This window comes from Protopterus annectens, chromosome 2.part0 (assembly GCF_019279795.1).
Source record: "Protopterus annectens isolate FY-2018-M chromosome 2.part0, PAN1.0, whole genome shotgun sequence".
Taxonomy (NCBI): Eukaryota; Metazoa; Chordata; order Ceratodontiformes; family Protopteridae; genus Protopterus; species Protopterus annectens.
This window is the reverse complement of record NC_056728.1, coordinates 239,572,787-239,597,442: the sequence shown is the minus strand read 5'-3', so window position 1 is coordinate 239,597,442 and position 24,656 is coordinate 239,572,787. Positions and strand designations below refer to the sequence as shown.

At 43.1% G+C, this 24,656-nt stretch overlaps 1 protein-coding gene across 3 annotated transcripts in view; it reads right to left on the bottom strand.

Annotated features, from left to right (window-relative positions):
* The window catches only part of LOC122793043 (sentrin-specific protease 2-like), a 1,342,091-nt gene that overhangs the window by 361,662 nt on the left and 955,773 nt on the right, over nucleotides 1–24,656 (bottom strand). For all 3 annotated transcript variants that reach the window (XM_044060712.1, XM_044060713.1, XM_044060715.1), the window contains one exon: nucleotides 24,272–24,356. In XM_044060712.1, the coding sequence (XP_043916647.1) occupies nucleotides 24,272–24,356 (85 nt within the window). The remainder of the gene's footprint in view (nucleotides 1–24,271; nucleotides 24,357–24,656) is intronic.

Here is a 24,656-nt window from a genome sequence, read left to right as displayed (position 1 = left end):
GGTGCAATCAGAATCATTTTTGGTTTCTCCTGCATGACCTTTAGGAGTACTTTGGGGAGGAGAGGCAGTACAGGAAAGGCATATACTGATATGTTTGTCCAGTTGAAAGATAAGGCGTCCACTTTCCAAGCTTGTCTGTGATAAGTCCTTGTGCAGAATTTTCTTAGTTGATAGTTTTGAGGGGAGGCAAATAGATCTATGTCCGGGCGTCCCCATTCCATTGTAATCATGCTGAAGACTTGTGGTTCCAGGTGTCACTCGTGGGGATTCAGGAGGTTTCTGCTTAGTTCGCCTGCCAGAGTATTTTCCTTTCCTAACAGGAATTGTGCCTGCAGATGAACTTGGTAAGTCAGTGCTGTGTCCCATAAAGCCAAAGCTAGTCTGCATAGGGGGTAAGAATGAGTTCCCCCCTGCTTGTTTATGTACCATATGACCGTGGTGTTGTCTGTCTTTATCAGTAGTTGACCCAGATGAAGTAAGTCCTTGAAGGCTGTCAGTGCATTGTGAACAGCCAGCATCTCTTTTTGATTGATATGTAGCTGCTTTTGGTTTGTGGACCAGGTGCCCTGAATGCCTCTTCCTGCCATGTGTGCCCCCCCCAGGCATAATCTGATGCATCCGTCGTTAGGCTCTGCCTGGCTGGGAATAGTGAGAATGACTGTCCCTAGTTTTGGTGACAAGCCTTTGCCCACCATCGAAATTCCTGTTGCAGGCAGGGTATTAGAATAATCACTGTTTCCAGACTGGTATTAGAATAATCACTGTTTCCAGACTGTGGCAATGTTGTGTCCAGACACTTTTTAGGTACCAATGAATTTTCCTCATATGCAGCCTTGCATATGGAATTAGCAAGATGCAGGATGCCATGAAGCCCAAAGCCTGCAGAATTTTTCTTGCAGATAACTGGGTCTTTGTTGCCATTTCCTTGAAATAGGTAGTCAATTGCTTTTGTTTGTCTGGAGTGAGATAAGACATCTGGGCAGTTGTATTTATGCTTGCACCCAGGAATATTACCTCTTGAGAAGGTACTAGTTTTGATTTATTTTTGTTGACTGTGTATACCCTGGGCATGTTAAAAGTCTTATCACAAAAGTCAGATGCTGTAGTAGAATGTCCTTGTTCGCTGCTTGTATGAGGCAGTCATCCAAGTAAGGATATATTTGTATTCCTCTTTGTCTGCAGTAAGCAATTACTGGTGCCAGGCACTTTGTGAAGACCCTGGGCGCAGTACATAAGCCAAAGGGCAGTGCAGAGAATTGGTAATACTTTGAGCCAGCCTTGAATCTGAGGTATCTTCTGCATGATTGTCTGATTGGCACATGCAGGTATGCCTCTTTTAGGTCTAAAGTCACAAGCCAAGCCTTGCTGCCCAGCATGGGCAGAACCTGCTGTAAGGTCAACATCTTGAATTTTGGTATATCCAGGATAGGTCCAGTATTGGTCTCCATGCTTTGTCCTTTCTGGGTACCAAGAACAGTCGAGTAAAATCCTTGTCCCTGCTCTTGCTGTGGAACTTATGGAATTGCCCTCATGTCCATGAGAGCTGTGACTTGTTTTTGAGCCTCTGCCCATTGACTTTTTGGCAGGTCTGGCCAACCGTTTGCTCTTGGCAGAGTATGGAAATGAAACTTGTAGCCTTGTGACACTATGTCTAGAACCCATTTGTCCTGGGATATAATATGCCAATTTTGAGAAAAAAGTGCTAGTTTCCCCCCTAAGGATGCTACCAGAAGATAAGTGCTTGGTGCAGGCAGGGGGAAGTCATTGGGACTGTTTCCTGTATGGTTGTGATTTGTCTTCTGCACCTTTGGAGATAGAGGCACTTTACTGCTTAGACCTGTAGGAACCTTGCGGCGGATCTGCCCCTTTGAGGTCTGTCTGAGACTGGAAAGGACCAATTCTTTGTAGGTCAGTGTCTGCTAAATCTAGGTGGTTGTACCTGTAAGAAATCCTTGACCGTTTGCATAGATTTAGCTTTGTCCTCCATTTTCTTTAACACCTCCTCTGCCTTAACACCAAACAAGGTATCATGTTGTAAAGGAGCATCTAATAATTTTGCTTTAACATGGTCAGGCAGATTTTGTTCCTTTAACCAAGCATGCCTTCTAATGACAGAACCCGTAACAGCGGCCCTGCAGGAGGTCTCCTGAGAATCGAACCCACATTGCAAAGTATGCTTTCCAACTTGTTCAGCTGTATGCAATAAATCCTGCATTTCTTTGTTTTCTGCACATTCAGAATTTGCCATCATTTTCTGTTTAAGTAGTGTCATGATATATTGCTGACATTTGAGCATATGAAACTGACAATTTAAAGCCTTTATAGCCATCTATCCAGTGCCCTAGAATCCCTGTCAGAGGGGGTAGGTTTTTTTGCAGTAGAAGCCTTGACCCCTTTGGGACCCTGTGAAACAGTTTCTGGGTCAGCAGAGTAGGGTTTTTGAAAAGGAATTTATGAGAGTCAGGGACCCTGTAGTATCTGTCCGGCTTAACAGGAGCTGGAGGTAAAGAGTCAGGGGTCAGACTATACTCCGAGAACTCATCATCTACAATGTCTAACACAGGAGAATAGCTAGAGGCCTGTGTTGAGGTAGCAGAAGGAAGTCTCTGAGCCTTTTCTTAGATTCTGAAAAATCTTGGCTCTCCCAGTGGAAGTGTTCCCTCATGGTATGCAAGGTTTCCCCAAAAGAGTAGTCCTCAGGAGGAGAAGCTGAAGGAATTGACTTCTTCAGCATCAGAATCCTCATAGGGGGGAAGAGAATATTCCTGATCAGTAGAGGAATCAGAAGAAATGGAAACCTGATCTGAAGATTCATAGTCTGTCTCTTTCCTAGGCATCAGGAGGGGGATGAGAACCCCTGATCAAGGTAAGTCTTCGGCCATTTTGAGCATCTGTTTTTTGGGCATGAAGGCCTGTCCTTGTGGCTGGTGAACATGTTTCTTTGCCTTTAAAGGTGTTTTAGCCTTTGTCTTTGAAGTCGGTTTAATATATAATTGTTTGGGTCTGAATACACCCTCAGAAGCCGATGCCTGCTCAGCGGCTCCAGACCCATCTGAGGGGATTATCTCTGAGGCTCCAATACCTTGAGTTTCCAGTGGTCTGGCCGACTCCACGTGGGAGTCGGTAGCGGCCTGCGACTCTAAAGTAGCAGGCATCAGGGGTTGCGAAAGCGCCTCACTGAGGACTGGCAACCCGGCGACTTGCTTAGGAGAAGCTTCGTCATTGGTTTTGGGCCTCGGTTGCCTGTCTTTTTCTTTTCGTTTTTTGTGAACTCCGGTAGTCGGATGGCTATCCAACGACATTGAATAATTAAATCTTCGCCCAAAATAGCTTAATGCAAAATCGCACCTACGCTTAATAGTATGTTGGTTAAAACTAGCACAAAACCGACAACTAGCAACATCATGGTCAGGGCCTAGGCAAGAAATACAATAAGAATAAAAGTCCTTATGAGGTATTTGCTTCCCACAAGAAATACAATTATTAACTTTTTCTGACATCGGTCTGGAGCAAGAAAAAAGTTTCCACAAAGGGGTACTTAGCTTTTAATGAAGACTTCGGATCTGAAACTCGAACACGAAAATCTCAGGAGTCGGCCGACTGGCACTTACAAACTGCTTCTGCTTCGGGCACTACGCGGCAAGAAAGACTAAATAAAATTACGTCGGCTGCATCTTTTATACCCCCTGACAACCTGACGTAAGGGAAGAGGCAACAGCAACCGACGCAGGACCCAAGACTTTGGAATTCAGGCCGATTGAGGGCAACCTGCCAGCAGGATAACCCAAATGTAATGACTGCAACAGTGAAACACAAAGAACATCTGGAGCTAGACACTCTATGAAACACTCTTGGTGCAGTGGATAATCCAAAGGGTAAGGCAAAGAAATTAATATGATCCAGACACACAATCTTAAGAAACAACTGACATCTGGATAAATAGGGATGTGATAAGAATCTTCTAAATCTAGTGTGATGACATGGGCTAGTGCCAGCATAGCTAGTCAAAGTTTTGTAAAGAAGGATATCCTTTGAATATCTAACAGATGTGAACAAGATGCTTGTGTTCCAAATGTATTGGAACTGTACAGCACTTGAATATCAAACTGATTTGGACAGATACTTATGTTATAAATGTATTCGAACTGTATGTATACATGCTAGCAAAGGACCCTGGAAGAGCAGAGGTTAACCAGCTAGCATACTTTAACAAAAATAAGGGAAATGTAAATTAGCTGTTAAGCCATAAACATGGAATGAAACCAGAGTCACTAGGTCGGGGAGAAGTCATTGTTTAATGGCCTCTGTAAAGAAGAGGGGAAGTACTGTAATTTTTTCATGGCTTCAGAGCACTGCCATAAACATTCAGATGTGTAATGTAGCAGTTTATGCTAAATTCCTGTCTAAGCTTCAGAGGGGGATACTGTGAGAACCTAGAGTCAGGTGACAAGATGAGGTCAATTTGCCAGCCATCATGGAAATTATGTTTTTAATACTAGTGAGAGTGTTCTTCCAGTATTGAATATTCTGTCTTCGGCCTGACAACAAGGACGACCATTCACCACATCTGCCTTACTCATTAAGTAAGTAGGGAATAGTATTTCTCCTAGATTCAGTCAGGAAAATATAGTGAAGAGTATTTAGATATTGCTTTTCTTTAATTGTCTGAGTCTGTCCACCAATGTTATTTTCAATATTTCCTGTGATTTGAATTATGTGGTTTAGTGTAAATATATATTCAGTATATTCATGTTCTTTTATTTATTATTAAATATATTTAAAACTTTTATTGTAGCTGGTACCTTTTAGAAAGTATTTAACATTTGAGAGTGCTTATATTTATTTGGTGACACTGTGTGGGCCACTCCTGAAGGCCTAGCTGTCTTGGTCAACTACTATGTGTATTAGTATTAATATTATACAGTATAATTGGACACCCTTTGTTAAGGGCCTTAGAGTAGCTGATTGTTGAGTGCCTGATGGCAGTGGTAACTACCTTATACTCTGGGCAGAAGAGGGAACCACAGGTAAATCTGTGCCAGCCTTTCCCTGTGTGCGTTTTTTGTCTCAAAAATCAAATCTCAGTACGTGTGTGTCATCTACTTGGAACAGGGACACACAGCACTGGGTTCACAGAGAGGGTGCTAGAGGACTTGGCTTGGACACTTCGGAAGAGGACCTAACCCTACAGTTGTACCAGTGGGGAGTTTTATTGGGGACTAGGAGGGAGAGAGAGAGATCCAGACCCCAGACTGTGTATGTTCCCTGTCTGCTCTTAAGGGAAATTGTGCTTGATGCAGAAAGGTCTGAATCTGGAAATACTGAGTGTATCTATTTGTATTCCAAGTGAAAGTCCCTCTCCAGCATCAGTGGTGAGGATTCAAACTCCTTAATTACTGGCCCAGTGTGGGGACATCACATCTAGTGCTACCAGGAAACAAATGAAGAAGAAGAGGCAACAGATTATGAAGTGACAGCATTTTGAACTTGGGCACTACCACAAATTGGTTTAGAAGAACTGGTTTCCAAGCATTTTCTTTCTTTGGCATCACAAACATCCTTAAATAAAAACCTTTCCCAAACAGAACTGGCTCTATTACTCCCTAGGGCAACATATGTAGGAAGATGGGAGGACAAAAGAAGACACTGGTCTGGTAGATGAGGAATTACCCCCTGAAAAGGAGGAATTTCCTCTCTCTGCCATCTGCAACCTTGGTGAATGATCTTCAGAACTCAAATGTCTGAAACTGTTGCCAGAGAGAGAAAATGATTCAAACTTTCTGGAAGGGAAAGGGACTGCTATGATGGGAGAAAGAGGGGTTTGCTGGGTGGGGGGCAAAGGTCCTTGAAAAAGTAATTCTGACTTGCTGGACTGTCCTTGGTTTTGTGAAGTTTTGTATTGCTTTTGGTACCTCCTAGCCATTTCTTCTTAAATGTCTGTTTACCTGTGTTACCAACATTTTGTTGAGTTTTTCTTATTGTCAAAGCTAGACGGCTGATTAGATAATCCCTTAGAAAACTTGGAAAAGGAGGGATAGAAAATCTTAAGAGATTCTCTGTATCAGCTCACCACTCTCTCCACACTTCTTGATATCCTCTGCAACAGATGGACCTAAAATGATCTCTAGCCAAAGAAGAATTTAAAATCACATTTTTTTTGCGTCTGGGAGGTTTTGAGAATCTAGCCAGGCATACCTCCACAAAACAGCACCAGTGATCATAGCCCTGGAAGTATCAGAGTTATACACACACTTTAAACAATGAGCTGCTACCTTTAAGATTGAAAAAAAGTACAGTTGTGTACACTTACCATAAATGTAGATGTTAGAGTGTATTCACTGTTGCAGTCATTACATTTGGGTAATTTGCTAGCAGTTTGCCCTCAGTCGGCATGATTAACAAAGTCTTGGGTCCTGCGTCGGTTGCTGTCCCTTCCTTCCATGACGTCAGGGGTATAAAACATGCAGCGGACGCCATTACATCAGTTTTTCTTGCCTCAGATGTCAGGTGCCCCCCAAATGGGGAGCAGCATATATATATATATATATATATATATATATATATATATATATATATATATATATATGTATACATATCTATATATGTATATATATCTAAGAAACACAAAAATATACCTCCAAACAAAAGCAAATACACCAAAAAGGCTTTTAAGCATAATAAAAGAAAGAAGAGGTATAGTAAAAGAAAAACAGGGGGCTGGAGGGAGGGTAACCAGGATTGCAACAGTGAATGCACTCGAACATCTACATTTATGGTAAGTGTACACAACTGTACTATGTTCATCATGTTTCACTGTTGCAGTCATGACATTTGGGTAGATTCCCAAAGCTAAGGTTGGGAGGATGGATTTATACAGCATTAGGACCAGCTATAAGGCCCTGCAAAACAGCAGTGGCAAAGCCAGCTATGGATTTAGAGAAAAAATTGGTAAGTGATAATGCTTGGTGAAAGTATGAACTGAACTCCAGGTAGCAGCTTCTAGAATATCCCTGGTAGTAACACCTCTGAGAAAGGCTGCTGAAGTAGATGCAGCCCTGGTGGAATGAGATCTGATTCCCTGGGGGATAGGTTTTCCATGGTGCTTATAACAGAAATTAATACAATGGCTTATCCATTCAGAAATGGTTTGCTTTGAAATAGCCTTCCCCTCTGCCCATGCAGCAAATGTTACCAGCAGTTGTTCAGATTTTCTTCGAGATTTAGACCTGTCCAAGTAGAATCTAAGTTGTCTCTGTACATCCAATGAATGCAGAATCCACTCTCCACTGTTCTGTGGATTGGGAAAGAAAGTTGGCAAATGAATGGACTGATTAAGAGCCACACTGGATACCACCTTGGGCATGAATGATGGATTGGTCCTGAGTGACACCCTGTCCGCATGAAAGATGATGAAAGGCTCCACTGCTATAAGGGCCTGTAATTCAGATATCCTTCTAGCTGAAGTGATTGCTAAAAGGAAGGCTGTTTTCCAGGGAAGAAATTTTAAGTCTGCAGTTGCAGCTGGCTTGAAAGGAGGTAGAGTGAGTTTCTCCAATACAAAGTTAAGGTCCTAGGCAGGGGTTGGAGCTCTCCTGGGTGGTCTCAAGTTTTTGGCCCATCTGAGATACTGCTTTAGAAGAGGATGAGAGAAGGGGGGGGGGTCTGTGTTGTAATGAGGTGAAATGGCTGAGGCATGGATTTTTATGGAAGAAAAAGACAGGCCCTTATGAAGCCTCTCAGTTAAGTATTGCAAAATCTGAGGTAAACTGGGCACTGCTGTGCTCATCCCTTGAGATTGATTCCAGGCACAGAATCTTTTCCATTTGTCAGCATAAGATTTTCTAGTAGAATCTTTTCCATTTGTCAGCATAAGATTTTCTAGTACTATGTCTTCTCGCCTTCAAAATGACATCCATCACAGGTTTGCTGAGGGATGCGAAGGGTGAATTTAAGTGATTAGCCAAGCTGCTAGATTCAATGTTTGGAGCTGAGGGTGCAGAATTTAGTTCTCCTGCTGAGACAGTAAAGGAAGGTGTCTGAGGCAGGTGTTACGGAGAAATGTGTGACACACTGCACACGAGTGGGTACCAGTATTGGCGAGGCCAGTCTGGAGCAATCAAAATAATTTTTGGTTTGTCCTGTTTGACTTTTAGTAGAACTTTGGAGTTCAAAGGCAGAGGGGGATAAGGCATAGACTGATAGGTTTTTTCCAGCTGAAGGACACAGCATCCACTTTCCAGGCTTTTTTGTGATGAGTTCTTGTGCAAAATTTGTCCAACTGGTAGTTCTGGGGTGAGGCAAAAAGATCTATGTCTGGGCTCCCCCATTTGCGTGTCAACATGTTGAAAATCCATGGTTCCAGTTTCCATTCATGAGGGTCCATGAGATTTCTGCTTAGTTCGTCTGCCAGAACATTCTGCTTTCCTGGCAGGAATTGAGCCTGTAATTGTACTTGGTAGCTCAAGGCCGTGTTCCACAATGCCATGGCTAGGCTGCAGAGGGGGTAGGAATGCGTATCCCCCTGCATGTTTATGTACCACATAACCGTGGTGTTGTCCGTTTTTATCGGTTATTGTCCTGGGTGAAGGCAGTCCTTGAAGGCTGTCAGTGCATTCTGTACAGCTAGCATTTCCTTCTGATTGATATGAAGGTGCATTTGATTTGGGCTCCATTTGCCCTGAATACACTTCCCTGCCAGATGAGCCCCCCCCCATGCATAGTTTGATGCGTTTGTAGTTAGGGTTTGGGCGGCAGGGGGTGGTGTGAATGGCAGTCCCTTGTTCTGGTGGCAGGCCTCTGCCCACCGTAGAAACTCTAGGCACAGGCAAGGTATGATAGGAATCAATGTTTCCAGGCTGTGACAATGTTGACTCCATAAACTTTTTAAGTACCACTGAAGTTTCCTCATATGCAGTCTTGCATATGGCATTAGAGGAATGCATGAGGCCATGAACCCCAAGGCTTGCAGTACTTGCCTTGCAAATAGCAGGGTTTTTGAGGCCGCCTGTTTGAAGTAAGTCACCAAATGAATTCGCTTTTCTGGCGTAAGGAAAGCCATCTGGGCAGTTGTATTCAAGCTTGCACCCAGGAATGTAATTTTTGAGAGGGTACTAGTTGAGATTTCTTTTCGTTTATGGTGTACCCTAGACAGGTTAAAAGTCTTTTTACAAATGCCAGATGTTTTAGAAGAATGGCCTGGTTTTCCGCCTGAATTAGACAATCGTCCAGGTATGGATATATTTGAATATTTCTTTGCCTGCAAAATGCAATTACTGGAGCCAGGCACTTTGTGAATACCCTGGGCGCAGTAAACAAGCCAAAGGGCAGTGCAGAGAGCTGATAATGCATGCAGCCTGCTTTGAAGAGTAGGAATCTTCTGCAAGATTCCCTGATTGGGATATGCAGGTAAGCCTCTTAAGTCGAGAGTTGCCAACAAGGCATCCTTGCCTAGCATAGGAAGTAACTGGTGAAGAGTCAGCATCTTGAATTTTGGAATGTACAGAAAGGTGTTTAGAGTAGACAGGTCCAGAATTGGATGGCATGATTTGCCTTTACTGGGTACCAGTGTGGAATGGAAACCTTGTCCCTTTTTCTCTTCTGGTAACAGCTGAATAGCCCCCATGTTTAGGAGGGAAAGTACTTGTTTCTAAGCCTCTGCCCACTGATTTGGGGCAGGTCTGGCCACCCATTTGGAATTGGCAGCGTGTAGAAATGAAATCTGTATCCCTGGGACACTATATTTAAAACCCATTTGTCCTGGGTTATAAGTTTCCAGTTTCTTGAATGAAGAGCCAATTTCCCCCCCCCAAATGGGCAGCTAAGAGATAAGAGCCTGGTAATTTCTAAGAGAAGTCATTTTGACTGTTTACCATAGGGAGGTGCCTTGTTGTTTCCAGATTTGGAAGTGGAAGCACCCCATTGCTTAGTTCTGAAAGTCCCTTGGGACTGAAACCTGGTAGTTTTGGAATGTCTGGATTTGGCCGTAGTGGCTGTGGTAGGAGCTGGAAAGGACCAGTTCTTAGTAGGCCAATGCCTACTAAATCTAGGAGGTTGCACTTGGAAGAAATTTAACAGTTTGCATAGATTTAGCTTTATCTTCCATCTTTTTTAGAAATTCTTCAGCCTTATTGCCAAATAAGCGGTCCTGCTGTAAAGAAGCATCCAAACGTTTTGCTTTAACACGATCAGGCAGAGATTGCTCCTTAAGCCAAGCATGCCTTCTAAGCACAGACCCAGTAAAGTACAGTTGTGTACCTACCATAAATGTAGATGTTCAAGTGTCTTCACTGTTGCAGTCATTACACTTGGGTTATCCTGCTGGCAGGCGACCCGCAGTCGTCCCGAGTTCCAAAGTCTTGGTCTGGCGTCGGTTGCTGTCGTCTCTTCCCTGACGTCAGTGCGCCAGGGGTATAAAAGTTGCAACCAACGCCATTTTCTTCAGCTTTTCTTGCCTCAGATGTCAGGTGCCCCCAGATATGAAGGCTGTAAAGATATAAATATGCCAAACAACCATGCATATATTACTATAAACATTTCCTTCTTCTAAAAGCAAATACACCACATAGGTTGTATAGAGTTGAGAAGTACAGAATAGTCCCAGCAAAGAGGGGGAAGGTGGGTGGGTAACCAGGACTGCAACAGTGAAGACACTCTATCATCTACATTTATGGTAGGCACACAACTGTACTATGTTCATCGTGTTTCACTGTTGCAGTCATTACACTTTGGTAGAATCTCAAAGCTGAGGTAGGGTGGCTGGGTCTAGATTGGATTTGGTGAGGCTAACAAGCCCTTAGGAACTGCAGTGGCAAAGCCTGCTCTGGATTTGGAGTAAAGAGGTAGGTGGTAGTGCTTGGTAAAATGTGCACTGAGCTCCAGGTTGCAGCTTCTAAAATGTCTTTGGTTGGTACCTCTCTGAGGAAAGCTGCTGAAGTGGCTGCTGCTCTGGTAGAATGAGGCCTAATGTCCTTGGGCACAGATTTGCCATGTTGTGCATAACAGAAGCGGATGCAGTGCCCTATCCATTTGGAGACTGTCTGCTTTGTAATAGTTTTTCCTTGTGATCCTGCAGCATATGCTACAAACAGTTGCTCAGTTTTTCCTGAAAGCTTTTGTTTTGTCCAAGTAAAATCGTAGCTGCCTGTGTATATCCAAAGAGTGCAGATGTTTTTCCCCTTTATTCTGGGGATTTGGGTAGAAAGTAGGCAAATGAATAGTTTGGTTTAAGGCCACATTGGAGACCACTTTTGGCATGAATGTTGGGTTCATCCTTAGAGAAACCCAGTCCTGGTGAAAAATGAGGAAAGGTTCCACAGCCATCAATGCCTGTAACTCTGAAACTCTTCTTGATGAAGTTATTGCTTGGAGCAGAGCAGTTTTCCATGACAAGAATTTTAGATCAGCTGAGCTGGCTGGTTCAAATGGAGGCAGTGTTAGTTTTTCTAAAACAAAATTGAGGTCCCAAGTAGGTACTGGTGCTCTCCTAGGGGGGTCTTATATTCTTTGCCCCTCTGAGGTAATGTTGTAGTAGAGGATGTGAAAAAATAGGAGGATTCGTATTGTAATGAGCTGAAATGGCAGAGGCATGGATTTTAATACATGAAAAAGATAGAACTTTGTCCACCATCTCAGTCAGGTATTGCAAAATCTGAGGCATATTAGGGACCAGTGGGTCGAGCCCTTGTGCCTGGTTCCAAGCACAGAATCTCTTCTATTTTTCCTGCATAAGATTTCCTAGTGTTAGGTCTCCTGGCTTCCAAAATTACATCCATAACAGCTTTAGAAAGAGGTGCAGTCTGAGTGGCTACATTATCTGCCGTGCTGCTAGGTTTAAGGTTCTGAGTTGACTGTGCAGAATCTGATTGTTTTGCTGTGTCAGAGGTTGAGGAATCTGAGGTAGAGGCCAAGGTGGGCCTTGGGACAAAATCTTTAGGATTGGGTACCAGTGCTGGCGTGGCCAGTCTGGTGCAATCAGGATCATTTTTGGCCTCTCTTGTCTGACTTTTAGAAGCACCTTGGTGAGAAGGGACATCGGAGGGAAGGCACAGACTGTCAGGTTTTTCCAGCTGAAAGATAGCTAATCCACTTTCCATGCTTGAGAGTGATAAGTCCTTCTGCAAAATTTCTGTAATTGACAATTGTGAGGGGAGGCAAAGAGATCTATGTCTGGGCATCCCCACTCCCTTGTTATCATGTTGAACAAGTGTGGATTTAGCTTCCATTCATGAGGATCCATGAGATTTCTGCTTAGTTCATCTGCCAGTGTATTCTTTGTTCCTGGCAGGAATTGTGCTTGCAGATGTACCTGGTAGGTCAGTGCTGTGTTCCACAAAGTCATGGCTTGTCTGCATAGGGGGTAGGAATGTGTGCCCCCTTGCTTGTTTATGTACCACATAACTGTGGTATTGTCTGTCTTTATTAATAATTGTCCTGGATATATTAGGTCTTTGAAGGCTGTCAGGGCATTCTGTACAGCTAGCATCTCTTTTTGATTGATGTGAAGATGCATTCGTTCCTTGGGCCACACGCCCTGAATACATTTTCCTGCCATAAGTGCTCCCCAGGCATAATCCAATGCATCCGTTGTTATTGTCTGCCTGGCTGTAGGTAAGGTGAAAGGCTGTCCCTTGTGGTGACAGGCCTGGGACCACCATCGAAACTCCTGTTGCAGGCATGGAATCATGGTTATGATTGTCTCTAGGCTGTGACAATGCTGAGTCCAAACACTTTTTAGATACCATTGTAGTTTCCTCATATGCAGTTTGGCATATGGAGTTAGTAGAATGCAAGAAGCCATGAAACCCAGGGCCTGCAGAATTTTTCTTGCAGGGAGCTGGGTCTTTGTTGCCATCATTTGAAAGTAATGAGTCAGTTGTCTTTGTCTGGCGTGAGATAAGCCATCTGGGCAGTTGTATTTAAGCTTACACCCAGGAATATTATCTCTTGAAAGGGCACTAGTTTTGATTTCTTTTCATTTACTGTGTACCCTAGGCAAATTAGTAATCTTTTTACAAACGCCAGGTGCTTTAGAAGAATGTCCATGCTCTCTGCTTGTATAAGACAGTCATCCAAGTAGGGATATATATGAATTCCTTTTTGTCTGCAAAATGCAATTACTGGTGCCAGGCATTTTGTGAAGACCCTGGGAGCAGTAGGTAAGCCAAAGGGCAGTGCAGAGAATTGATAATGCATTGAGCCTGCTATAAATCTGAGGTATCTTCTGCATGATTGTCTGATTGGTACGTGCAGGTATGCCTCCTTGAGATCCAAAGTAACTAGCCAAGCCTCTTTGCCCAGCATGGGCAGGAGTTGTTGTAGTGTTAACATTTTGAATTTTGGAACATCCAGGAAAGTATTTAGGATTGACAGGTCCAGTACTGGTCTCCATGCTTTGTCCTTTCTGGGTACTAGGAAAAGGCGTGAGTAAAATCCTTGGCCCTGTTCTTCTTGTGGAACTTTTTGAATATCTCCCATATCCATAAGAGCCGCAATCTGTTTTGTGCTTCTGCCCACTGGTTTTGTGGCAGGTTTGGCATACCTTTTGGTTTTGGAAGCGTGTGGAAGTGGAACCTGTACCCTTGAGAAACTATATTCAACACCCATTGGCCTTGGGTGATCATGTGCCAATTTTTTGAGAAAAGTGCTAGCTTTCCCCTTAGGGGTGTTGTCAACTGGTAAGAGCTTGGCATTTGCAGTGGGAAGTCATTGTGACTGTTTCCTATAAGGTTGTGATTTGTCTTCTCCTTCTTTGGGGGCTGTTGTACCCCATTGTTTACGTCTGTAGGAGCCTTGGGGCTGAGATCTGCCTCTTGGGCGTCTGTATCTGCCTCTTTGTGGCCTGTCTGACACTGGAAAGGACCAATTTTTTGAAGGCCAGTTTCTGCTAAATCTAGGTGGTTGAACATGTAAGAAATCTTTCACAGTTTGCATTGACTTTGCTTTATCCTCCATTTTCTTAACACCTCTTCTGCCTTAACACCAAACAAAGTATCATGCTGTAGTGGAGCATCCAATAATTTAACTTTAACATGGTCAGGTAAACTTTGTTCTTTCAACCAAGCATGTCTTCGAATAACCGAGCCTGTAACTGCGGCTCTACAAGAAGCCTCTAATGAATCAAAACCACATTGCAGAGTATGCTTTCCCACTTGTTCAACTGCATGCAATAAATCCTGCATTCCTTTAGTCAGGACCTTCTATATTTGTAACCGTTTTCTGCTTTAACAATGACATGAGATGCTGTTAATATTTAAGCATGTGAAACTGCTCTTACAGCTAAAGTAGCAGAAGTGTAAACTTTTTCCCCCCATCTGTCCAGAGCTCTGAAATCCCTATCTGAGGGGACAGGATCTTTGGCAGTAGAAGCTTTAACCCATTTAGGACCCCTGAGAGATAGTTTCTGGGTCTGCAGCGGGGTTTTTGTAAAGGAATTTATGAGAGTCAGGGACCCTGTAGTACCTGTCTGGCTTGACTGGTGCAAGGGGTAAAGAATCTGGAGACAGACTGGAGTCAGAAAAAACATCATCTACAATATCAAGCACAGGGGGGATAGCTAGGGGCCTGTGCTGAGGCAACAGAAGGAAATCTCTGAGCCTTTTCTTGGATTCTGAGTAATCCTGGCTCTCCCAATGGAAATGCTCCCTCATGGTGTGCAGGATTTCCCCAAAAGAGTAATCCTCAGGCGGTGAGGCTGAAGGAATGGACTCTTCAGCATCAGAGTCCTCATAGGGAGGGAGAGAATAGCCCTGGTCAGAAGAAGAATCAGAGGAAATGGAAACCTGATCAGAGGAATCATAATCAATGTTTTGCCTAGGCCTTTTGTCAGGAGGGGGGTGGGAGCCCCTGATTAAAGTTATAAGGTCTTCGGCCATTTTAAGCATCTGTTTCTTTGGCATGGATGCCTGTTCTGGAGAATGCTGCACTTTTTTCCTTGTCTTTAATGGTGTTTTTGACTCTGCCTTTGCTGCTGTAGTAGCTTTAATTGTAAGCTGTGAAGGTCTAAAAACACCCTCAGAAGCCAGTGCCTGCTCAGCGGCTCCGGACCCATCTGAGGATATATTTTCCGTTGGCCCAATACCTTGAGTTTCCACAGGCCTCTGTGTCTCCACGTGGCTGTCGGTTACGGCCTGTGGCTCTGAGGTAGCTGGTGTCAGGGGCTGCGAAAGTGCCTCACTGAGAACTTGCGACTGGCCTAAAGAGGCTTCGTCATCTGTTTTTGACCTCGGATGCCTGTCTTTTTCTTTGTCCTTGCGTTTTTATGTATTCCGGTCGTCGGTTGTTCAGACGGCATGATGTAATTAAATCTTCATCTAAAATAATGTAAAGCAAAATCAAACAGACGTTTAATAGTGCGTTTATTGAATCTAGCACAAAACTGACAACTAGTAACGTCGTGGTCAGGGCCTAGGTAAGGAATGCAGTAAGAGTGAAAGTCCTTATTGCTTCCCACAAAAAATACAATTATTAACTTTTACTTACATCGGTCTGGAGCAAGGAAAAGTTTCCCCAACGGGGTGCTTAGCTTTATTGAAGACTTCGGTTCTGAAATTCAGTTTTGAAAATCTCAGGAGTCGGCCAACCGGCACTTGCGAACTGCTTTTGCTTTGGGCACCGTGCGTCAAGAAAGACTGGAGAAAATGGCGTCGGTTGCAACTTTTATACGCCTGGCGCACTGACGTCAGGGAAGAGGCAACAGCAACCGACGCCGGACCAAGACTTTGGAACTCGGGCCGACTGCGGGTCGCCTGCCAGCAGGATAACACAAGTGTAATGACTGCAACAGTGAAACACAATGAACATCAGCAGCCCTACAAGAGGCCTGTAAGGAATCAAAACCACATTGCAAAGTATGTTTGCCAACTTGTTTAGCTGAATGCAATAAATCCTGCAAATCTTTATTCTCCACACAGTCAGAAATCATCATTTTCTGTTTAAGCAGTCTCATGATATGTTGTTGATATTTTCGCATATGACAGTTTAAAGCCCTGATTGCTAAGGTTGCAGAAGTATAAACCTTTTTACCCCATCTATCCAGCGCCCTGGAGTCTCTGTCAGAAGGGGTAGGATTTTTAGCAGAAGAAGCCTTAATGCCCTTGGGCCCCTGAGAACTGGTTTTAGGGTCCGCAACAGGATTTTTGAAAAGGAATTTTTGGGACTCAGGAACCCTGTAGTACCTGTCTGGTTTGCTAGGGGCTGGAGGCAAGGAATCAGGGGCCATACTGGATTTCAAAGACACATCAACAATATCTAGTACAGGAGATATAGCCAAAGGCCTATGCTGAGGAAGAAGGAAATCCCTAAGCCACTTTTTGGATTCAGAGAAATCCTGACTTTCCCAGTGGAAATGCTCCCTTAAGGTATGTAAAGTTTCCCAAAAAGAGAAATCCTCAGGTGGAGAAGCAGAGGGAATGGAATCTTCTGCATCAGAGTCGTCATAAGTAGGTATGGACAAATCCAGATCATTAGAAGAGTCCGAAGAAACAGAGTCCTGTTCAGAAGATTCATAGTCAAATTCAATCCTAGGCCTCTTGGAAGGGGGGGGGGGGTTGACTACCCCTGATTAGAGTAATTAAATCTTCAGCCATTTTGATCATTTGTTTTTTAGGCATAGGGGCCTGAACATGTGGCCTGGGCATTGGTTGTTTAGACATAGATCAAGATTTAGGCCTTAGCACTGAAGTTGGAGTCTGTTTAATATGCAAGTCTATAGGCCTGAATACACCCTCAGAAGCCGGTGCCTGCTCAGCGGCTCCGGACCCAACCAAGGTAGAGACATCTGTGGGTTCCATATGTGAAGCATCTTGCAGCATACCGGACTCCGAATGGGTCTCAGTACAGGCCTGCGAATCAGAAGTAGTGGGTATCAGGGGCTGTGAAAGCGCCTCACTGAGTACCAGCGAACTGGCGACTGGCTTAGGAGAAGCATTGTCGGCAGCTTTGGACCTCAACGGCCTGTCTCTGTCTTTTTCTTTGCATTTTTTCGGTATTCCGGTAGTCGGATGGCTAACCAACATCATTTCTGGATAATGAAACAGAGACCCTAAATATTTTAAAGCAAAAATGGACCGACGACTGATTAAATAAAGTACAAAACCGACAGCATGGTATGTCGTGGTCAGGGCCTAGGCAAGGAATACAGCAGAAATGAAAATCCTTATGAGGTATTTGCTTCCCACAAGTAATACAATTATTAACTTTTACTGACATCGGTAAGGAGCAAGAAAAAGTTTCCCTAACGGGGTACTTAGCTTTAAGTTGAAGACTTCTGTTCTGAAACTCGAAAACGAAAATTTCAGGAGTCGGCCAACTGGCACTTGTGAACTGCTTCTGCTTCGGGCACCGCGTGGCAATAAAGACTGATGTAATGGCGTCGGCTGCATGTTTTACAACCCTGACGACCTGACACCATGGAAGAAGAGGCAGTAACTGACGCAGGACCCAAGACTTTGTTAATCAGGCCGACTGAGGGCAACCTGCCAGCAGATTACCCAAATGTAATGACTGCAACAGTGAAACACAATAAACATCTAAACATTTAAAACAGATTTTTTTCTCACAAAACAAAAGTGCAGACAAAGCACTTCTCATACTTTCACAATTAGAATAAAATTTAACATAAGAGTCTGAGAATTCAAAAGATGAATAGCAAAGCTGCAAAAACATTATTTTTCTAATGTTTAACTGTTTTCTCATCCTTGTCTGAAAGTGTAGAAATGGAATTCATTAGCAGCAGTAGCATTAACTAAAGCTATAGCTGGTGAGTCAAGTTTGGGACGAATGTACTAAACTTAAGACTGAGGAACTTTTCACAATCTACCTGCCTTTGTAGGGGCCACAGGCTGACTGTCAGGAAAATTACCAGCAGCAACACACATTCCACTGCTGACTGCACTGTAGGAATGGGTGAAGGCTCTAGGAATTCCATTTGTAACAGCTTATAGTTGTTTCTGAGGGAGTAAGAAACTTTTGTTCTCCCACTGAAAATACTGGGACATTTTGGAAACAGTTTTAGAGAAAGTGACCCCTCCACCAACCGCTGAGAATCATATACTGTGCTCTCCTCTGAATCAGAAATGCATCTGTCCTTTCATCTTCCTGTCCAGAATCAGAATCTTGAATCTCACAGGGAAAAGAGGCATCCATTTTTCTTTTACCAGAAACCACCTTATAAGAAGGGTCAATAGCCTGAATAATAAGGGAGACCCAGTAAACTACTCCAGACCAGGGAAATTTGAGGAGGAGTGCATACATGTTTAGTTTTCTGGTTCTTTTTGACAGGAAAAACAGGGCCAGCATAGCTGCCAGTGGCAGCAGCAGCGTCTCCAGAGATGGGCACAACATTCTGACTAAACAGTGAAGACTTCTCTGATCAGTCATCCAGGACTGAAGAGAGTAGTTTTTCCCTGCAGGGAATTTATCTCTCCAGCAAAGGAGCAGCACAGGCAAAGCACTCTCTTTGAAGGCAGGAATCTCTGAACGGCTTGGCATTCAAACTTGTGTTTTTAGGCAGCCCAGCTTGAGCTGCCTAACAGTTTGAGTGCATAGAAAGAACCCTGAAGCTTTGGAAGCTGGTCAGCAGCTTCGGCTGATACAGCAATAAATTCATAGATTAGCTCAGTAACAATGACCTGGGGGGCCTTTCTAAGCTTAGCCAAGTTTTCCCATAAGAACGATGATGTCCTGTATCCAAATAGGATATCGAGGGACAGGCATTTATAATCTACCTCTGTCCATAAGGGACAAAAGTAAATTCCTATGGTGATACTGAGGATTGAACTCAGGACCTCATACATGCAAAGCATACACTCAAGCACTGACATCTCCCAACCTGTTGGGCAGGTTGAATATCTCCTTGTTTAGCATCCATTTGTGAAGGTTTTCCAGGGACTAGCTTAAAGAATCTATGCATATATGGTCTTCAGATAAATGTAAACCACCTGTAGGGACAGACTTGCTTTTATAGGCTAGTCTTATGTCAGAAAAACTAGCCTACACAGCATGTAGGACTTGGTCTCCTCTGTTTTTGAAACATCTCTAAAATAAGAGCCCTCACTGCTTGGCATTGATGTGCTCCCTCCTCTGTTTGGGGGACCACTGGTTCTGAACTCATGAAGAGCCTGCACAGGCCCTCCAAGCCAAATCTAACATATCTGTGCACAGTTCCTGAGTAAGTGGTCAGAAAGGAAAGTCCAGATTTAGCTGTATTTTAGAAATCTACCAGTGGATGACAGTGCTGATACCAAAGAAACTTCAGGTACCGATAGATCATTCTCATGTGTAGTTTGGCAAATATCATAGGAATGGTTGCTGCTATGTATCCCAGGTTCATATAATCTCCCTTTCAGAAACAGACTGGAGTGGGAGAAGGGACTGGAAAAAGGTGGAGAGGAACTGAACTTTCTCTTGGAGAAGGACGCCAGAAAAAAAAAAAAAAACAGATCCTGTGAGGGATTCAGAAAAGATTTTGGAGGTTGCGGGTGAATCCCAATCTCTCCAGAAGTAACTGAGATGGAAATGTAGGGTATCCCAAGAGGTTGCTTGGATTAGCAGGAATTCCAGGTATGGAAAATCTTTCATTCCTTTGGTTTTGCAAAAGGCAATGGCTGGGATGAAGCACTTTGTGAAAACCCCTGGCAGTGGTAGATAAACTGAAGGGTAAAGCACAGAAAGGAAAGTGCAAGGAAAAGTCAGAGAACCTGAAGAATTTTCTGCAGGTGAAGTGAATGGGGATGTGTAGGTATGCATCCTTCAAGTCTAAGGAAACCAGAAAGGCTTGACAAAGGATGAAAAACAGAGTTTGCAAGGAGAGCGTCTTGAAAGATGGCACCTCCAGAAAAGTGTTGAGGTGGGATAAGTCCAGAATGGATCTTCAACTGTCCTCTTCTGGGGACCAGAAAAAGTCTTTAATAAAAAAAAGCCTTTTCCCTAGATGCTGGTCTTGCACTGGTTCTATAGCACCCTGGTTGAGGAGATGTTTAAGAAAAGAGGACAAAGGTAAATTTGACTGGAAGGAGAGGGGGAATACCGCTCAGTGATGACCATCTTGTAACTTTTTTGAATGATGGAGAATACTCACTTGTCTGCAGTGATAAATTCTCAGGCTGAAAGGGATAAAGGTAGCCAAGAAGGGAGGTATGTGGCTGAAGACAGGCTGATTTGTCTGAAAACAGAGGGTTTCCCAGACTTGGAGTCTCCGGCAGGTTTGTCATGAAATCTTTTCCAGGGCTACTTCCTGCCCTTTTGAGAGGGTGTTTGATCCCTGCAGACCAAAGAAGTAGGTTTAGCTAGGTAATTTCTTTGATTGTGTTTGCCGAGGTGCTACAATATTTGTTTGCGATTAAATGTTTATATGGTGTGCAACTTTGCATCTTGCTTATTTCACTAGCCCTACTGTTTGTGCCAAATAAAAGATCTCTGTGAAGGAGTAATCCATTAGTATCCTCAAGGAGGGACTACAGACAAAGCCAAGCAAATCTAAAGGCTGATACAGTAGCAGCAGCAACTCTGAAAAGGCCTCTGCAGTGCTACTGCTGCATTTAATGGAACGCCTTACAACTTGTCTAGCTAGCCCAAGCATAGATAATACTTGATGTTTAGTGTCGGATGCCTCAAGTTTAGTAATAGTTTTAAGCCCCCTAAAAATGGACAAAATGTATTTTAACATACGAGTCTGGTAATTTAAAGCTCCGAAGGCAAGAGTGGCAGACGTGTAAACCTTATCATACCTGTCCATGGCACTACTATCTCTGTCAGATGGCAGAACAACAGCCACTGGCAGAAGCTTAGTAGGGTTGACAGAAAAAGGCAGAAGAATCAGCTACGGGATTTCTGAAGAGAAACTTAAGATCCTCTGGTACCTTATAAAACTTGTCAGGCTTTCTGGGTGTTGGAGGCTAGGAACAGAGAGACGTATTGGAGGGACAAGAGAAGGCATAGGAGGCTGTATCTTCCAAGCAAGTTATAGTATCTTTTTTGTACATCAGATACCGGTTTGGTTTCTCAAAGTGCTGCATCAACAGTTTTCCCAAAGAAGATTTTTCAGGGGACATGGTGTTATTACAAGCAAGTTGCCCAGGAGAATGGATATGGAATGAGTTTGCTAAGGAATCATCTGAATATGATTCCTCCTCAGATGAAGATTCATGCTCTCTCTTCTGAAGGAGGAGGGTAGGAGTGAAGGAGTAGAAAGGAATGAAGAGGATTTCAGAGACAGGATGGCCTTGTATAGGCCCTGTGAGAACTCCACCCGTTGCTTTTCCTGAGACATCTAAGCAGGAAAAACATTTTTGTATTCAGTTTCTTTTTCTTGGGTGTGATGCCTATCATCATGAAGCACTGCGAGTTAAAACACTGACAGACCTGAAAGTTCCAGGCACCTCTTACCTCATAGGGATTTTAGGAATCCAGTCTGGTCCCCACTGAAATGATCATCCTCAGTTCCCCCTTCTCAACCGCATCAGTATGACTAGTCTGGTTAGATGTGTGGGAGTCAGACAAACTGTGAGGTTGCGGTAGCGGGTGCCTGAAGAGGAGTCAGACATACTGTAGATTCCTGGGGTCTATATTATATGAATGAAAGTTCATATATGTGAACACACTAATGAGCGAAACTCCCTGACATCGATGTGCGTGTTGTGGGATCGCAGTACAGTGAAGATTGGAGTTTATGCCCTTTCCTCACTGTAGTGCAATCTCGGAGTTGGAATATATATTTAGTGGGGGGTGTGGGGGGTGCAGCCCCCACAATATTGTTTTTCATGTACTGGATTTTCACTCATTGAGCGTTCACTTATATGAACTTTCATTCATATAATAGAGACCCGATTCCTGCAATAGGAGCTTTCAAATTAGACTGGGCAGCAGACAGTTAAGACCTAGCCTTCTTGAACTTTTTTCTGTTGCAAGCAGGATGTCGAAGGCTGAGGGTTCTGCCATTTTGGTGTTTGCAAGAAGCACTTCAGACTTTGGGGTTCTAAGTATCTGTTTAACAAAGAAAGTTGAGTGAGGAGGGTTTTAGGAATAAACGATTGACAGATCTGACAGTTTCTGTAATTATGTTCAGCCCATAGATAAAATGAGCATTGACAGTGGAGGCCCTTACAAAGCGACTGCCTACCATAGTCACACCTCTCTCTTAGCTTTGAAAGATAAAAATACAAGAAAAAGAAGGTTCCCAACAGGGCACTTACTCTTGAATAAGTGTAGGCAATGGCAGCAGTCAACACTAATGCAGAGAACACAATGTGAGTGAGATCCTGTGTTCAAGACTGGTGTTAGGGCAGCCTGAGCAGCTTACGCTCCTACATTTACATACGTTCCCCCTTCACTCCTGGGCTTAGGTCATAAGCTGGACATACGAGTGATGGAAGATTTATGGCTCTGGGACAACATCTGTATGTCAGGTTACCTTAGTGAGATAACCCCATCAGTACTGAAATACTGCAACAGTGATCCAAGAATATCCATAGGTTTTAGCTGGACTAGAAATCCCACTGACATTCCAAGTGGTCATTCACCTAAACTATTCACTAATGTAGGACACCTACATCACTCACTCTCACACTCTGATCTTCATTTTCTAAATTTTGCCACATACACGCACACAGTTAAATATGCAGGATAGATGCAGTAAAAATCAGCAAATTTCGTGGTCTAATAAACATCTCCACTCCAAGTTCGTCCAGACTTCCTTTGGAGGCTTGTGTATGGTTTCAGGCTGATCAATGTTTCAGCAACATTTATGAAGCCTACCATTGCTCTTCCGTCTTATAGTACCTTGTGTAGATAAAAGGACCCACTCTCCTTGTCTTTCAAAGAAATACAGAATTGCTACCTCAGTACAATAAACCAGAGCCACTTACTCTGCAACACATGGAAAAAAACACTCTATCCATATCCTGGCACACAGAAAGAGGGTGCATATAAACTCCATCCCTGTCTCTTCCCCATGCTGTTTCCAGCGCACTGCAGCACTTCCCTTACGCTTTTAAAAAAATGCAGTGCGATGATCTATACAGACCCTGGCTACTACCAAATGATGCAGATGGGACCTCAATTTAACATCCCATCTGAAGGGCATGCCATGTATGTCGCTTCAGCAGTAAGCACACTGGTGGTGCAGCTCTTGGCCCAACATTCAGTAGTCACGAAAACTTTTCAATGGCATGGCTGTATCAGGCACTAAACATTTTCCATAAATACAACCAGGACTGAAATCTGAAATTTGTAACAGGCAGAATTGAGGCTGGCTCGAACAATAGGCAGATTCCCCTACACGGTATATGAAAATATGATGTGCGCTAGTGATGGTCACATGTTCCAGTTTATGGAGGTTTCAGTGATAACAGCTGGAGTGAAAAGGATAATACCAATTTCAGACCAAGAAGGATGGTCCCCAACATAAAATCATTAGTGCATTACCTGCCGCAAGTGAGCTGCCTGAAGATATGACCACTCATGAAAAAACAGAGAAAAAATTTACATAAATCAAGTTAGAAGTTAACTTTAAAACATTACGTGAGTGAGAATAAACTGATTTGATATAAATACAGAAAGCAGAAGGAAATCTGTAGATGCGTACTTGCTGTATCTTCATCTCTTATGTACTTCGGCTCTAAATAAGTGCTCAAGTGCTCATGCTTGGTAACATCTTATGCGCTGTCTGCTGTTAATATACTAAGTAATATGCATGCACTAGGTTCTCTGTTTACAGTGCACCTCTGTACCTATGTCATGACTTCAGTCTAGTCCAGCTACCCACTTAAAGCTTAAACATTCCGAAGCAAAAATAAAATGTGGCTGTAAAGTGTACAACCACACCTAACCTTCATTTGCCATATTACATTTGCTACCATGCACACAGAAGTAAAGAAATATACTTCCTAGAAATACATGATGCTGAGAGAAAATAAAAGTCAGAAACCCCTACCAAAATATTAAATCTGCAGTATTCTATCTGATGGCAGACAGTATTTCTGTTTCTTAAGTGATTGTTTTGCTGACACCAGCAAGGCTGAAAAATATGAAACGCAACTAACGGAAACACCAGTGCCCATAAGCAAATCACTACCTTTACTAACTTCAGCAGCTACATTCCAATTTCTTAAAAATGGCTTTTCATTAAAGTTAAATAAACTTCTTATAAAACTACAGGAATACAAAGAAATATAAACAGACAATATATAGGCATAAAAGTTGCCCCTACAATGGTTTGTTTTATATATATATATATATATATATATATATATACATATGCATATACTGCGAAACATACTTGTGACTTCATGGGGTACAATGTCCACTCTGAAACATTCAGAGTCTGACCCTTCTTGGCTTTGCTCTCTTCTTCCAGGTATTGCCTACAATTAAAAAAAATATATACATATATATTAGTATACAACAGAGACAGCATAATTTCACAAATACATATCACACAAAATTGCGCTACAAATATTTGGCAAATGTTTATAGAAGGTGAATTTGGACCTAGTCTCAAGTTTGAAAGAAGTGCCTGAAATTTGTTTCAACGAGAACAAACTAAAATTTTACACAGTAACCATTTCCTGGGAATGTTCTTCAGTGTTAAATTCCACCAGTTAGTCTGAGATGAAAGACTGCAATACAGCAAAAGCTATGATTTTCAAGAGTGTTGTATGTTA